General features: G+C 28.3%; 1 protein-coding gene and 1 long non-coding RNA gene across 5 annotated transcripts in view; one reads left to right on the top strand and one right to left on the bottom strand.

The window, feature by feature from the left end:
- Positions 1-7,023, top strand: part of LOC139427149 (uncharacterized) — a 42,181-nt gene extending 35,158 nt beyond the window's left edge. Inside the window, exons 2-3 of the long non-coding RNA XR_011638308.1 lie at positions 1,938-2,016; positions 6,890-7,023. This is a non-coding gene — a long non-coding RNA (uncharacterized lncRNA). The remainder of the gene's footprint in view (positions 1-1,937; positions 2,017-6,889) is intronic.
- LOC107455719 (AT-rich interactive domain-containing protein 2) overlaps positions 1-18,293 on the bottom strand; it is a 143,358-nt gene that overhangs the window by 31,503 nt on the left and 93,562 nt on the right. For 3 of the 4 annotated variants that reach the window (XM_016073386.3, XM_071187979.1, XM_071187980.1), the window contains 6 exons: positions 17,230-17,365; positions 15,251-15,370; positions 13,904-13,973; positions 13,354-13,488; positions 10,551-10,705; positions 9,941-10,467 (listed from right to left, as the gene is read on the bottom strand). In XM_016073386.3, the coding sequence (XP_015928872.1) occupies positions 9,941-10,467; positions 10,551-10,705; positions 13,354-13,488; positions 13,904-13,973; positions 15,251-15,370; positions 17,230-17,365 (1,143 nt within the window). The remainder of the gene's footprint in view (positions 1-9,940; positions 10,468-10,550; positions 10,706-13,353; positions 13,489-13,903; positions 13,974-15,250; positions 15,371-17,229; positions 17,366-18,293) is intronic. The other variant, XM_071187978.1, reaches the window with a different exon arrangement.

Here is an 18,293-nt window from a genome sequence, read left to right as displayed (position 1 = left end):
GCTCGTAAATCCTAATCGCATGCATTATATCACTTGGATAAAATTAAATAACATAAAAATATCAGAACAAATACATTTAGTAAAGAAAAATAAGGTCTGCTATAATTGTCTAAGTGATTCATATCATTTCAATCAATGCAATTCAAAAAGTGCTCGTTTTGTGTATAAAAGATGATTTAATCATTACACATTATTACACGAATATTCATCACCATTAAACACCAGCTCTCATAACACTACTGTCAAAACATAGGGAGTGATGCAATCGCATCATCACAAAATCCTTCCCTATCAAATAAAAATAATGGGAAATTCATCTTGCTTAGTATAGCTACTATTTATGTGAAGGATTACAAAAGTAATTTCCATACATTAAGAGTGTTAATAGATGATGCAAGTCAATCTAGTTTTATTATCACAGAATGAGCATATTTATTAAGACTAAAAAAGAAAGTCTTCAATCACTGGCATAAATTGATCAAATTTGGCTGTTACAAGAAAACTATCCACTTGCATTTCTAAATATACCAAAAATCATGGACTAATACTGTAAATGTTATACTTTTAAGATAAATTTTCACTCTCTTTTAACGTACTCTGATTCTAATTTTAATAAACCAGGTAAAACAGATTTATTTATTGGAACAGAAGTATTTTATGAACTCTTAGGCTCAAATCAAATTAAGGAGTACTATTATTTTGATGGAAAGTAAACTGGGATGTATAACTGCTGCTGTAATGAACAGAAACATTTCTAAAAATACTTCCTCTTGTTAATTAAAAACTCGAGATTCTATAGAAAAAAAAAATAAAGAGATCTTAATCTTTGCTGAAAATGCATAATTACATAATATTTACAATTTGGCCAAACAGAAATTTAAAAGTCTTTTTGGAAGTTTTCAGAACAATGATAGCCATATGAACAGTATGAGGGAATATTAAATGAACATTTAGAAAAAGGTATTGTAGAACCAGCGGAACAAATAGTTTCAAATAATAACATTTTATTTTATCTTCCTCACCAGCCTATATTGAGGAAAGAAAGTATAATGATCCAGGGTTCCCACTCTCTTAACAAAGTAAAAATTAAGAACTTATTTCAAAAAAAATATTAAGGACTTTAAAAATAGCATGATTGTTTATCATTGAATAAATATATACCACCAGTGACAGTGCTAATTATTTAACTTTCTTAAAAAAAATCAATAAATAAAAAAAGTAATAAAAAAACAATTTTATTATAATGTAAGTACTGATAAAATTGTATTAACAGCTCTCGCCAAATTAGGACCAGGCAATTTTTGCAAACACAGGTTCGGTTTTTTAAAATAATATTTTAAGATGGCTAAGGGTTAACGACATCTATGAAACTAATCTGTATTCCATTTCTAATGATTTCCTTGAAATTGAATTGTAAAATTAAGTGCAAAAATTAAGATTTGAATTTTTTTCTTCATATATTAAAACAAAAAAGAGCAAATAAAGAAACTAGGGAAAAACATTGAAAAATTATTACAAGCTTTTATATTTCGCTAATAGATATGCAACACAGATTCAGTTGTGGGCCAATCTTGCTAAAATATTCAGTTATGCCAAAAGCATTCTTTCTTTTTTATTAATAAAATGTTTTATTTATCAAGATATATATAAAAAGAATTAATACATTGAACTAAAAAGCTGAATGAGAGTAGTTTTCCTAACTATGTCATGTTAATTTAAGCCCCTTTTCATGTAAAAACAAGCCATATTAATATCCAAGCACCTTAAATCATTCCACTTTCTTTCATTAGGCTTAACTCAATATATTGTTTAAAGTCATTGAAATAATTATTTTTATGAAAATTTTTATGGAATAAAAATAGGATTGATTTATGATTATAATTATGATTGAAAAGATTTATAATTTTCAAATTAATATGTTTTTTTTTTTTTACTAGTTCTTGGTGAAACATACAAATAAAAGGGTCTAAAATGATTTTTCAAATGTATCAACGCATTCCTATGGCCAGAAAATTGGTAAGGTTACCTAATTAACAAATATTGATAAATTATTTATTTTTTCATCATTTTTAAATATTTACTTGAAATATTTCGTTATCATCATCTATCATTCTTAATATTACTCTCTACTACCATTATGATTTGATATTTTATTTTTATCATGAATTAATAGTTTTGTAAATATACATTGAAAAATTTTATGAAAAACATATTGAAAATGGTATGCAACTTAACCATTTTGAAATTATTACTTAACAGCAAATGTGTTATATTTACTTTTCTGATGAGCTTTACAATTATTTCCAGCCAAAACAGATATTAGGAATTACCGTTACATAATATTATCAATACAATGATCAATACAAGCAGGCGAAAAACATGAACTGATTTTAAAACACCCAAAAGCTGAATAGAAATTTAATAAATAATAATAAAAAAATATTAATTTGCAATGTTAACTGAGAAAAATGATTATTAAAATCTAAGTTTGATTTTTATTCTCATAGACATTAATAACAAAAAGTTTGGGATCTTTTAATTGAGTAGATTTAAATTTTTATGTAACAATCTGCTTATCCTTAAGTAATAAAAATAATATCGTAACAGTGCAAAACAAGTTATAAATAGTTACCAGATATTTAACTTTCTTGTTAAGAGCAAATCATGCATTCTTATTTAGAACTCAGGAATAAAAATTTTAAAGTATTTTTAAAAAAAGGTTCGTATACCAAAACCCCAATAAATCTCAGGTTTTTGATGTAAAACCTAAGTGGGATGAGATTTTTCAAACCCTGTTTATTACAAATCTGTTTAATTTTTAGTACAATCATGAATTTTAAAAAATGTTACTGCTTTTTATAAATTTACAGTTACTTATTACACATTGAAATATTATAAAAATTTATTCAAATCTTTTAAAATTTTTGGAAATAGTTTTCGTTATGGATTCTAGTAAAAAAAAATTCTGATACTTCTTTTCTTAGGGTTTTTCTTTGTTCCAATGAGTATTACCAGTAGAACTGAGTTTCTTGTATTCTGTCAATTTTGAAGGGCAGTGCAGGTCTTCCACTCAAGTACCTTACAACTGTCCCCTCCCTCCCAAAAAAGCGCTATCTCTTCCATGTGCAGTATCCCTCTTGTCGACACTCCATTCTTTTCGAATGCCACGCTCCTCATAGAGTATCATTCTAGTAATACCTTAACAGGGTGCATAGCCAAATCTTTGAATCAAAAATAAGCACTTTTTAAAAACTTTTCAAGCACTTTACAAAAATTTTCAAGCACTCAAAAAATTCATATTGAATCAATGATATTATTGAAAAACAAAAACTTTTTATGAACAGTTTTAGCNCAAAAGGGAAGGACGTAAATCGAAACAATCAGTACTTTCCCACATCACCGAGTGAATTCAACTTGACTCTGAACAAAAGTACCATTACCCCCTACATCAAAAAAGTGTTAGAAGTAAAATAAAATAAACAAAAATAAAATTATAAATTAAAAAGAAAAACATTTAATAAGGATCTGACTCTATCTGAATTGGAGCACTTGGGTTTCAGTTTCGAGCGTGCGCGCATGCGCAAGTCATAACGTGGGTACGACATGAAGTCTGTGTGAATGATTACGTAGCAAACACCCCATTTTTTGTGAAATGCAGGGGATCCGCCAGATATCATTGAAGGAAGAAAAAAAAATTATTTGTGAAAAAAAAAGCACTTTTTAAAAGCACCAGCTGAAAAAAGCACCTTTAAAGCTTTTAAAAACGAAATCTCCCAAAAAGCACCTTTAAGTACTTTTTACAAACACTACGCACCCTGGTTAATGAAAGAACCAGTATATTAATGTAAGGACATGCTTTCTTCTCTTTGCCTGTAACCCCCCTCACACACATCCGGTCTTGTATCTCTAAATTGCTCTACCCTCAGTGCATATCTACTTCTAGGTGATAAAAGAATGACGTTTTGTTCTAAAAAAATTGAACTCAAAATTTTTTCCTATCAACTGTGATGCTGAAAAATTAAGGACTTTTAAAAACCTCTACCAAAATGAGGTACTTTTAAGGGCCCTTATTTACCCAAATAAAAGTTAAGCAGTTTTTAAGGACTTTTAAAGACCGTGGGAACCCTGTGACCAGATTAGGCACTGAGTTAAATGTTAGTGCTCTTGACCATATATGTAATATACTCAGGTTTTTAGAACTTAGGGTAAATACCCAAAGTTCATCAATACTTTGGTATTTATGAATTTTATCGAAAATTCAATGATAATGTTTTTCTTTTGGGATTTACAAAAGGTACAATTAAGTTTTGCTTACATTGCCAACAGTTACTTAGTTATTTAATAACAAGAAAAATTCCTTCAATTGAACATGTAAAGTTATTGGATTCATTGTATTTCAGTTTTTATTTAAGAGTGGCTATGATTTAATCATCCTGAAGTTCACATTTTGATTAATAATTCCCAATATTTGTGGTTTCAAAACTAACTTCATAACTAGGAAAGTTTTGCGAGGTATATATTTTTAAAATGAAAAATTTGTTTTCTGATTTTAAGTAATTTGTTTTAAAAAATTTATCATACAAAACTTTTGTTACATATGCATATTTAGTTGTGGCGATAATGCTTAAATCAATAATGCTTAAATAAGGTTTTACATGTTTGATCATCTGAAAGTCTGTTGTAGGTTTAATCTGTAACATGGTGATATCCTGTCGAAATTTTTAAGTGCTTATAATGTTGTTTTATTTCAAATTGAATTTTTTTTTAAATTTTAAATGCATTCCTTAATGTTTCATTATATTATAAAGAAATACAGAGGTTAAAAAATATTTATTATTTCAAGTTGTTTATAAAAAAGTTTGATTAGTTACATTTTCTTAAAAATTTTCTTTTCATATAAGTTGACATTTCATAGTTTACGTTTAGGTGATTATAAAAACAAACTAATCTAATCAAACTTTACTGTGTATTGAAAATGCTTTGATCATTTGTTATTAATTACATTCAAACTCACCATTCACTTAAAACATAGACGTTCTTGATGAATGTTAAAACTCCCTAAAAAGTTTTGTCAACACTTTTCCAAGCAAAGTTGAATTTTGAATGTTTTTAATTTTATTTATAAATACTATGCATTTTTCATGTATCTTTAGTTATATTTATTTAATAAAATTATTTCGTATGCTTATTATCATGCCTTAAAACATAACATGTAAAGGATTTTTTCTTTGTATTAAAAAAATTGCTTAGAATCCTTTAAATCATTCAATGCGTAAATCTTGTAGGCCAGTCAGAATACGTATGTGAAACCATGCTTGTTTAGTTGATCAAGGGTTAAACATAATAACGTAATATCGGAATTTATATGTAATAATAATCTAGAACAGTAGCTTCAAAATAATATTCCGCGCATCACAAGAGTTCAGTGGAAAAGTTTAGAAGTTCCAAAAGTTTAGACTTTTTTTAATTTTTTTTTTTTTTTTAAATTTTTGAAAACTGAAATTGCATTTAGATCTGATCAATTGTCATTATTTACTTACATTTTGGTTGCCTTTACGACATTAAAGTAAAATACAAGTGACAAGTTTTTTTTTTTTTTAAATTACAGCTCCTTGAATAAATCATGAAGAGCATGTGCATTAATAAAAAATTACAATAGAATTTTTTACCACGCTTTTCAAATCAATATAAAATGACTCAATTTTAGTTATTATTTCAGCATATGAATATTGTATATAAAAACAAATTTATTACAGTTCTAGGACTGAATTCAACTGTCGAATTTAAAACCAAATTTAAGATTATTAATGATAAAACGATGTAAAATATTAATATAAGTAAATATTTCAAAAATAAAGTAGCCTTTTATTGGTTAATACACTCACAATTGCATATTACAGTTGACTCGCGTTATAACGACCCCATCGGGACTGCCCCAATCTGGTCGTTATATCAAATGGTCGCTATATCAAAATGAGCAAATTTCCTTTGAAAATCGGTCACATAATGGTTTTAAACGTCATAATGCATGCATATACTATTTGTGGTATACATGTTATAAACCAAAAAAGGATAGGATGCATACATTAATAAAACATAATGACATTTTAACAATTGAATTACAACTGTTAACAATTAAGAATTTTATTTTAAAGTACTGATTAAAAAACATAGTTTGACAAAAAAAAAATCTAGTTTCTAATGAATTAATTTTTTGATGTACATAATTTGCGGTATATATAACGAATTTTTTTTATGTACATAATCTGCAGTATTATAAAGAAGAGTAAACCGAGGAACATAAACGAGGCTTCATTAGACGAAGACATTAATTTTTTGATGTGCATTAATTTGTTGAAGTTACATGTTAAGAGGACTTAACATATGTGTGCTTGTTCAAGGTCAACCATTCAACCCCACTTTCCAATAGGTTAATTAAGTTAGTTAAGAGCAATGTTCAAATTCAGAGAGGGTCGTTATATTAGGAGTTGATCTTTTTTACGGTCGTTATAGCAGGAGTAAAATAACGTTATCTTTTAGGGATGTGAATTGGGACTCCTTCACAGGGTCGTTATATCATGTTGGTCGTTCTATCACAGGGTCGTTATAACACGAGTCGACTGTAATATGCATATAAAAAATTCATAACATTCTAACTTAACTAAGTGTTACTTTAAACTAAAACACTTTAGTTTTTAAAGTAGTCATAATTTAAAAAATTTTAAACTGTACAAAGACAGAAGCAAAAATGTCTAAAACATTTTTGCATGTTATTTTCAAAGAAAAAAAAGAAAGTGCATAAAATGTTTAGTCAAGACAACAAACAGTGCAAAAATATCTAATCCACTGCTCACTAAATAATTAATTTCTTTACATTTTCTTTTCACAGATTGTTCCATCCTGGTACTGATTGTTGGATTCATTGTTGATTGCTCATGTTGTTTTAAATATTAAGACATATTATGATGACGAGGAGCTAGTGTCAATGTATGAACACTACAGTAAATTTCTGCAGCCCTTGAGATTAAACTTTTTTACTAGACAAGACTGCCGCCATTACCATTTACATTGCTTTTGCAAATTCCTCTGCGTTTAAAAAATAACTGCTTGCATTACCTCAGCTGTAAGTTTCCAAATGCTGTTTAGAAAAATCTATGAAATTTTGATCAAAATAACTATTTACAGTTTTATCCATTTTGAATTTTGTGCTACCAAATTTCTTTTCAACTGAAACTCAAACAATGAAAAACGTATTATTACTTGAGTTTTATACGTTTAAAATGTCTGTTCACAATTTCAATACTAGTAAAATTACTATTATGAAGAGTTTCTTCTTAAATTAATAATTTATTTTTAAAACATGAATGCTAACAAGTTATCAATTGAAAATCGAACATTTGGGAGGCCACCAATGAGTTATAGAATGTAAACATAGAATTGCTTTTATAATTTAAAAACATTTAGATTGGAACTAAGCATATCCCTGATTAAACATATAATTTTACTTGGAATATTATGCATAATTCATGACATTATTAAGAAAGTATTTAATTATTCAACTGAGTTAAATATTGAATAATTTAATCTTGTTTTGTATTTAGCACAAAACGACATTGAAAGAAAATGGGTATAACGAAAAATATTATGCTTAGCACTGAGGTAAAACAATAACTGTTTCTGAAGGTTAGTAATGCCAGTATATAAAAGTTCTTAGTTTGATGGTTATTTTGAAAAAACTTGAGAATTTTTTTTTCTTCATTTTTATTAAATTTAAGGAAAGCAAAATTTAACTTATTGAGTAACTTTGATATAATATTTTGTACTGCTCTAAACATTGTGGGAGGCTGCTACTTCCAGATTGGCATTAATGATACTTTGATGACTGCACATATCAAAGTATAAATAAATTTTTTTCACATTGTTTTAATAATTTCCAAAGGTTGTCTTTGGTGCTTATGCGCCACATTGGTAAATATCTTCAGAGAGCACTGCTGTTATTTATTTACTTAAAATAATGAAGTTGTAGTGACTAATGGTCAAATGATCTTAATAAATGTAAGTTCTTAATTTACTTATAATTTTATTTTTCGAAAATAAAATAGACTAAAAATTTATTGGTTAAAAAATAATACTGATCACCTAACAAGTTATCAAATGAACACCTTTTGAAAGAATTTTAAGGAAAAATAATACTATATTTAATAGCACTATTGTTAAAGCATTACTTAACTTTCAAGCATTACTTAACGTCCTTTAACGTAACATTACTTTACTAACTTAATGTCAAAGCATTACTTAACTTTTTATTTAAATCAAAAATTTAGTCATTTTAACTAACAGCTAAATTAAAAATAAAAAACTGTCTTAATTTTCTCAAAAATAAAAGCAAATTAAATAAATATAGGCTTAGTTTAGTTTTTTTAGGATTAAAAAGGACATAAGGTTTATTGGTTTAAAAATAATCCAATTCTATCACATAATTATATTTACATGCAATATGGTAAATTAAAAAAAAAAAACTTTTTACAACAAAGTATAAACTCCTTAAATATAAAATACCTCTATTGAATTGTATCACTTAAAATGAAAAACAATTACAAAAATCAATGAAGAATCTTTCTTTTATTCATAATTTCTTTTATCAATAGATTGAGTTCAGAACGAAAATTTAAGATAACAGCGATCGCAAAAGTCTAGTAAAAATAACTGACAAAAAACGCCAGTAGGTCTAATATAAATAATTTATGAAAAACGTTAAAGCCCAAAAGACAAAAAAAGTGACAAAATAATGACAAGTGATAAAAGTGACAAATCAATCACAGCAATAGCAAAATAATGTAAGCCCCGCTGAAAATAATCTTAGCTGATGCTCTGAATTCAGGAATTCTGATTCAATTCGCTCTTCCACCATTCAACAAAACAAACATTGTCTTCGGAGACGCAGGCAAGAATCCTCGTTACCTTAAATCGCTAAACCGAGAGCGTAATCTTATATCATATTTCTGATGTGTCATTTAAAACAACAGTGCCGATTACCTGTATTAAATTGATATTTCGTGATATATCACCCAGTTCAAGACATAAGTAGTTTAATTTTGAACTAAAAGATTACTTCTTTTTTTCTCCTTAAAGACACTTACTGGTACTGTTTTACATTTCCTGATGGCTCTACTTAGCAATATTTGCATTCTTAAGAAACTTAAATGCTTTTGAGATATCCAATTGTCGACAGCAATCACAACCCGATTTACTTTCAATGAATGTCTTATTTTTCAGAAAAATATAACAACTAATCTTACATTCAACAAGATTAGTTTCGTATTCCTGGTTGAGACTTAATGTTTCTTCTCTATTGTCGTGGTATTCTTTTTCTTGTTCAGTTGTTTTTACAGCCGATTCAGAGTCTGTTTCAAATTTTTCAGAAAAATAGTCCACAAGTCATTTTTAATTAAGTAAAAATAATTACTTCACTAATCGTTGAAATATAATAAATGCTCCAATATAGTAAAAATTCACAAAATACTCATTCCCGCAAACTACTGCTAGAATTGAATGTTTTAAATTAAAGAACTGGTGCACATTATTTAAGAAACGGCATGCATGTAACAACTGAAACCCATCACTGGTTATCCACATTTCACATCCGAAAACGATACATTAGAACTGTTATTTTAGAGATCCTAAATTGAATTTATTTTTGAAGTATATATATTAAGTACATATATAGAACTGTAAGAATATTTTTCAACAATTTTCATAAGTTTATAGCAAAAATATCCATCTTATAAGCAGAGATAGCATATTTTAGGAAACATTCTGTTTTTATATAGCAATATTCAATCAGTGTAAAAGACAAGGCAAAATAAATAAACTTTTAATAGGTTCATTAAAAAACAAAAATTATAATAAGTAAATAATACTAACAGTGATATTTATTTACCTCCAAATGCAAATCTTTCAGCACACCATTTAATCGTGGTGTGCATTGCTTTGTGAATTTTGTTGGAGATTTTGCTGGTGACAAAAGAGGGTATTTTAAAAGTTTGGAAGGACCAGATGCAATTATTCGTCGATTATTAGAAATAATTCGTGCTTGAATAGGTGTTCTAACAGGTGTAGAAAATGCACCTGGTCTCCCACATCGTACAAGAGGAGATCTAAGGAGAGAGCTTTTATCAGTGGAATATATCACCATTTTGGATAATGCTTGAGGGACCACTTGTCTCTGAAGATTTCTTTGTTGCACTTTATTTGCCAGAAGACTTTTAATTAATGTACTAGAACCTGCAGCAATATGAGAGGATGGATGAGAAGGTTTTTGAGAATTGGCAGCATGTTCTGCAAGCCTTTTTAACGGAGGTGAAGTAACTCCACTCCTAGGAGGAGCAGACAGTTGTGCTTTCAGAATAGGACTGTGAGTAGGTTTATGACCACTTTTAGATGAAGTAGGTGTTGATGGACATGAAACTAAAAACAATAGAAATAAATGAACAAAAATATAATTGTTAGAATTATACTAATTGTAAATGTATCAAAATAAATTATTAAACCTTTATGAGGAGTACTTGTCAAAACAACAGGTTTTTGAGTAGGTGGTCCAGTTTGCGAAGTTATAATTTTTTTCCTTTTTAATCCTTCGTGATAAAATGTTACAATTCCATTTCCAGATTCAATTCTTTTCATTCCACATAAAGGAAAAGTATTCCTAAGTATGAATTTTAGATTATATGACAAATTCTGAACAATTAAGCTGCAATACATCAAAATAGGATATTTATAAAGTAGTAGTAAATTATTAAATATAGAAATATTTTAGTATATTTACTCTTTTTAGGAACTGATGGTAAGTGATTCAAAAAGTTATATTTCTTAACACAGGTTCATTATAATTAAAGTTTAAGTTTCAAAACACTATATAAAAAAAGAACCACTGATCAGAATAACTTACAATTTGAATGGTATATAAACTGAAGAAGAGGGAAAGGGTATGGTACAAGAAAAAAATGGCTCAAAATATTAGCAATACTCATTGCATCATGCGCATGACTCATTGCAGTTGCTATGAAAATGTTGGGTACACAGTTTTTCCCCACTTTCTGCCTAAGAAGCGGTCTCAATGAAGGTTTAGTCCTGCTTGTAAATCCATTTTACAAAAACAATGACTATGCACTAGTAGCTCAGCAGAAGTTTCAGACACTCATTAGTACGGAAGAAAAAAAAACCATTGGTCCAATGACTGCTGTGGATCTGGAAAAAATTATTCAGAAATTCAAAAAGACAGATTCTTCAGATGTGCAATATGGTAGAGGGAGAAGAAGAATTGATTCGACATTAATAGTGTCTGCTTACTTGGCAAGAGAAACTTTTGCTTCAGAATTTTTTGTTCACATGGGAATGAACATGAATATGAATGGGTATGGAGCATTTTGTGGACAGGCAAAGCCCATCTGAATCCATTTTTACCTGAAAGGATAAGTCAGTATACAGAATTGCAGAATATATGGGCAACAAAAAAAAAACCCAAGTGCAAATCAATCAGCACCACTTCAATCCGCAAAGGTCACTGCAGGTTGATGGTATTATTTATCATAAAACCATATCCTTTTGGGGATACATATGCTTCTAGTCCTGTTACCTGTACTGTCACTGGTTTGTGCATCAATGTCAATCAAGCTCTTCAACAGAGTGGATGTGTGAATGAGATCACTTTTACTCACGGTAACCCACACCTGCACATTGCAAACATTGAAGCAGCTGCTGAAATGGCATTTTGGAAAAGTTAGAATTATCAGCTGCTGTTTCCCTACAGCTTAGCCATCCTGATCACCTGGCCTTAATCCTTGCGACTTCTGGCGGCAGAGATATTCCAAAGATGTTGTGTTTAGTGTATAGATTGCAAGAGTAGCTGAAATGAAGGCACACATTGTGACACAATCTGAATGTGATCCTGGAGACACTGGATCAGTTGTGGAAGATGCAATTTCTCAATTTCAACTTGTTGTAGAAAATTATGAACAGCCTGTTGAACATTTTTTATGCTAGTGTCCTGAAAATTAAAAACTGGTTTAATTGATGCTTTTTATGCAGTTTTCAACTTCAAGACAGTTGAAAACAGATTTTTCCTCTCCATGTTATACGACCTTGCCGTGGTGGATGGACATACATAACTAACAATATCACAACTGTACATTCATGCATATTGAAGAGTACAATTGGTTTTGTATGTAACTTGCACATAAGCAGTTTTAAAATTCATTTGCGATTTGTAATTAACCGTTTTAGATAATGATGCTCACATCACAATTTGTTGCTAAAATTTAGAACTATTTTTTTGCTTTGCCATACACTTTCCCTTTTCTTCAATAATATTTTGTATTAAACTTACTTTAATTATAACCACACCACATAGTAAAAAGGGTAAAGGGAGCAATATATTATTAAATAATACAGAAAAAATATATTTAAAAATGATCAAAAGAGACAACCTTTTTTGCTTATCATACCGACAATTCAGCAGACACAATCTATATAAACATATTTTATATACTTTTAACCCTTAAACTACTAAATGTCTACAAAGCAAAAAGATTTTAATATGCTACCTGGGAAGATTGCCTAACAGGGAATATTTTTATTAGATCAGTCGACTTTTTTTTATATGAAAAAAACATCACATTATATTAATTTTTATTAATAAAAAATAATTTGAAAAATATTTAGTAAAATTAAAATTATTTTTATCTAGGTATGTTAAAAGCATCTCCCTAAACTTTTGCAACAAATATTTAAGAAAGATGGAGAATGGCTTGGTAACTTTTTGGTTGTTCTAAAAAGAATTTTTCTTCCTAAATATAGAAAGACGTCAAAACTAATATTTTTAAATGATTTAGAGCAAGTCATAGGTAGAAAACTGAACATAAAATCTAGTTTTTTAATTAAAATTTTGTATTGTTGCAACACTTAGATAAAAATTTATCAATTAAAAACATTTTTGTAATAAAAAATATTCCTGAAATTTTTTTTAATAGTGTCTCAAAATGTAAAAAAAAAATTAGTTTTTTTTATTTTCTAAAAAAAGATTTTTAATTAAAATGCATTTTATTTTATATTTACTAGTATTAAAATTGTAAATGCAATATCTTACTATTATTAAAATGGTAATAATTATGTGCGAAAAATATTACTAATGGGCTTTCTCTTCCTAAGATGGCTTAATTGATTGAGATTACTTTTGTTCAATTTTAAAATAAGTAAAAAATGATCTTCTGTAAATTTTTAAGAACTAGATTAATTTGAACTTGTACAGATTTATCTAAATCTTTTTGTACAAATATAGCTAACATTTATACTTACTTTAAATAACCTGCAAACACATTGGCATTAACCACATTTTTACAGCCTGTCTTAGTACAATGACCGACATACTCAACATACATTTCATTACGAGGAATAACACATCCAAGTGTAGGCTCAAAAGTTGCTTTCAACCTTAAACATAAAAGTATGAAGCATTGTTCAATGTTTTTAATATGTGTTTAAATATTTTATTGATTATAAAAATAGGACAGTATTTTCCGAATATATCACTACAGATGATATAAGCAACTGCATAAAAAAATGCATTAAGTACAGCTTCTTGAAACTAATGCGAAGCTAAGATGTTAAATACAATACCAACTAATTGAAACAAAACTATTGAATACAGTTGTTAGATAAACGCCAATCAACACGCATCATGGAACATTCTGAATTTTTGTTAAGCTTAGAATAGCTATTACCATTTATACTAGAAGGAAAAAGAGTTTTTAAAATTTTCAGGAAATATTTTTAGAATAATTTTTGAAGAATATCGAAAAGCTGAAATAAGAAGATGTGATAAAAATACTCAAAACATTAAAATTACCAATTGCTAGCAAAAGTTTCAGAATCTAACTCTTGGTTGATTGTAACTTTAGGAATTTCAGGAGGATTTTCTGCAAAACAAAAAATGATACCTTTTAAAATATAAAACAATTAAAGATTCTATAAAATTTGTACCAAGCAAAATATAGGAAAATAATGTATTATAAATGTATTATGAGTTTGTATTATGAATTAATTATAAAAATTATCAAGCTTTTTGTAATTGGGAACAACATTATCATGTTCATAAATTAAGGAAAAATGTCGACAATAAAAGCTCAAAATCAAAAATGCGACACATGCATAAAACCACTTTATGAAACAAAAGATGGTATGTGTATCATAGTATACAAGAAATAAAGATGTATGCTGAAGGTGCAATTGGAAAAGAAGGATATCTCTCTGAAAATTAACAGTATATGGTTGATATATTGCTAATAAAGTGTGTTTCCCGTGCACTACTACACAGTTTATCAATGTCTTGACATGCTCAGTATCAAATTATGGAGCTTATCATGGAAAAAATAACACTAATTAGCAAGCAATGTGCCAAGAAGCTTCAGTATGCATGAAAGAAGTGGTTGACATTACTCAAGTTGTGTGGGTGTTCCTTAATTATTTTTAATTTAAGGTCATGAGTACAGGGGCGCCAAAAACTTATATTTATTTTTGGTAGGGAAAATTTCTATTTCGCCAAATGAAATTTTGAATTTGACTGAATCATTAATAAGTTTGAATTTCTTAGCTTCAATAAAAAAATATTTTGTTGCTAATATTTTCAACCAATATATTACAGGTTTAACAGCGATATAAAACCCAGAAGAATGCCCATTTAGCCAATGGGTGCCATGCAAAAGATATTTTTTAAATTACAAAAGCGACAGTAGTTTAAAAGAAAGCTTAGCTTTGAAGCTTTTAGAAACATAGCTAGAAAAATATTACAAATATTTTATGTAATTATTCTAGAAAAAAAAAAGTTTAACATTTGCATGCAAATCAGAGTTATAGAGATACTTGGGTATTTATGACTCTGCAGTTTTTTTTTTTTTTTTTTTTTTTTTTTTTTTTTTTTTTTTTTTGTCCTAGAAAATGATGGGAAAATTTTTTCCTCACCCACTCTGATCTACTAACATAAGATATTTTTTTATAAAACTCTACATTTTGTTAAATCTCTATCAAAAGTTTGAATTTCAAAAATTAGAATTTTTAATAGACTGCAGTTCTCTTTCAACAACATTTTAGGCATAACAGTTTAAAATTTGAATCATTAAAAAGAATTTAAGGTCACAATAAAAGAGCAGAAAAAAATAAAAATATTTTAAAACTGACATTAATTTTCATTACATACCACATTTTTCTTCCAGTTCATCACATTCAGATGGCACTAATGTTTCTATTACTTTCATTTTGATTTGGCCTGAAGGACCATATTGACTAGGATCTAATGTCAGCAAACTTACTAAAACACCTATGAAAAAAGAGAACATTAATGCAATACAGAAATATAGATGAAAATAAATATGGAAAGAAATTCAAAGCATGAGCAATATTTTTGATGGCTATCAAAAAAAAAAATTATAGTAGGGATTATGTGTTAGTTGACGAAATCTCTTGGAAAAAATGCAACTTTTTACTAAGCATATTATATCGCTGCATTTCTAGCACCCCTTTGTGTCAGAGGCAGTTGCAGAAAAATTAGAAATTAGAAAAATGACCAAACTCTTGTGATTTAACAGGAATGAGAGTGGTCAGTGGTTAGAAAGCAAGGAGGAAAACTAAAAATAAAAAAATAACATATAGGGACAGTACATTCAAAAAGAGGGGTAGATTCATCAATTTTAAAGATAAAAATTTTCCCACCACAGAAAAATTACTTAAATTATTTAGAAATTTTATTACTCACATATTGTTCTAAAAATATAGTATTCTAGTATTCCTCAAATGTCAGTTCAGAATGGTCTTTAAATTTTTTATTAAAAAAATTCCTAAGACAAAAAATTTCAAAGTCAAAAAATTTTGAACTTTTACAAAATTGTTTGCTTTGATGTTTCATTCTCCTTTTAACTTATTATTTTTTCATAAAATATGTCCTGATTAGACCAATTTGATTGAAATAAGACAGTTTTGATATCATCAACAAGTGGGTAAACAGTAGTAAAATTGAATCGAATTTCAAATTAAGTCAAATCTGTCTTAAAGGCACTTGCTCGATTCACACCGATTCCAAAGCATTTTACGCGTCTTGGTTTTTGGCAGCTATTGCTACAGATTTCTACACGATTTTTAAATTTGTTACTTTTTCTTAGATTTTATTACAACACAAAAATTTAGAAACGTACATTTTAGAAATAACTATTTGGTACATTTATTTTGCTCTGAAACATATTTCACAGAGTTTGTCCTTTGTTTCCTGGCAGTTATTGTTCTGGATTTCTATTCAATTTTTAATACTGTGTTACAATGAGATACGCAATAATTTTCAATTGGGCAATAACTTTTTAGCACTTTCGATTCCCATCTATTGGCAATTCATACTCGTTTAACGTTTTTTCCATAACTATAACAAATAATTTCCACATGGTCTTTAAACCCTGTTTTTTTATCTGTATTTGTTATGACATGCCGATTTTGAATAGCGCATTTCAGTGTATTTTTTATAAGTTTGATTCTCGGCTATTTCAACTTATTCTACATGGCCTTGTTTATCTAATTTTTGACAGTTATTGCAAGCAAGTTCTATGCAGATTTGAATATCTCATAATTTTTAATTCAATTACCAAACAGTGACTGCATCGCAAATCCACGTGGTTCTTCACACGTCCAATTCATAATAAACTGGACAAAAATGCAAAATAGTGAGCTGCTAAAAGAAACGGTAACTAAAAGGCGGAAATTTTTATGTCAAAAATATAGAAAGCCAGAAATTTGGCTGCGGGCGGAAAAATCTCATTTCTGATTTGAACAGAATGATGATAATCAATAAAACTAGGGAATTGGAGCAGGACAAATGTGAAAATTCATCTAACATGCCATCGTCGAGGGGTGCATTTAACTGAATATAACACCTTTGTTTCTAGTATTCAGAATTTACCTTAAAAAAAAAAAATAGAATGCATTTTTTCAACTTGAAAGTTACATATGTAAGTTTTACTCTTTCTTTAGACAGGGGGGGGGGCTGCAGCTCCAGTAACCCCTGTTAATTTGGCTTTTCCGTAAGATTCTCAATTGTCGCTGCTTTTCAAGTAACTTTGTATTTTTGGGGTACTTCTTCAGTATATCCAGCCCAATTTACGGCAGCAACGAAAACAGTCTTTAAAGGATATTTACCTATAGATCTGTGGACACAAACTATTCTTTCACATGCATATCGCCCAAGATCAGACAATGCATACAGAGCTTCTAAAGCATAAAACATTAACATTATATCATGAACAGATAGAAAAGACACCATGTGTTGATAAGCCTGCAATAAAAAGGTTAAATATAATGGAATGAGAATAATAATAAAACTAAACTACATTAAAAAACATTCATTCCTATGTGATATTATAGGATCTTTGTTGCGGGCAGGTTCATTGTCAGTTCTTACAAACATTGGAAAAAAGTAAACAAATACAATTAACATACAAATTAAGCAACATGAATTACAAGCTTAACTATAATAAAATTAACAATTTAAAGGAATTTCACTTTAAGCTATCACAATTATGTTGATTGTTTTGAAATGTCATTATGTCAATGTTTCAAACGTGTAATGTTTAAAATGCAGGGATGTGAATTGCAAAGTATTATATGCATAAAAAATTCAGTCGATGTGCAACTCCAAGAATGCATAAATTATACTTCTCTAAGTGTAACGCGAAGTGCTACTTGTAATTTGCAGAGAATAAAAGGAATCTGAGGAATTAAATTACACCTGTTAACTATAAAATTTACACACATAAAATTAAATGGTAATGATTAAAAATTAATCCTCTTATTATTAAAATAACAACTAGTTAAATATTGAGGACAATATTTCAAATTAACACAACAAATTTAAAGATCGAAAAAACATTGAATATGAAACAAAAATAGAAACCATATTAAACCATGAAAAAAATTATTATTAAAGAGAAATTCCGTCAACTATGATACATTTCTATCACTAAAGGTTGGCAAAGCATAATGAACAAAACTCCATCAAGCAGGGATCAATTATATTGCAGCAACCCTAAGGGAAAAAATTCGCTTTTATTTATCTTTTTTTCACACCTTTATTTTTTCTATACTTTCGCACTTAGAAATGTAAAAACCAGGGATGAGATTGGCCAAAGGTAAAAAAGCTGAATTTTCCTGCGAGTAAATATTATGTGATTTACAGCAAAAATATCAGTAACATATTCTCATCC

Source organism: Parasteatoda tepidariorum, chromosome X1, assembly GCF_043381705.1.
Source record: "Parasteatoda tepidariorum isolate YZ-2023 chromosome X1, CAS_Ptep_4.0, whole genome shotgun sequence".
NCBI classification, from domain to species: Eukaryota; Metazoa; Arthropoda; class Arachnida; order Araneae; family Theridiidae; genus Parasteatoda; species Parasteatoda tepidariorum.
The sequence above is the reverse complement of the archived record's forward strand: the minus strand, read 5'-3'. Positions and strand labels throughout refer to the sequence as shown.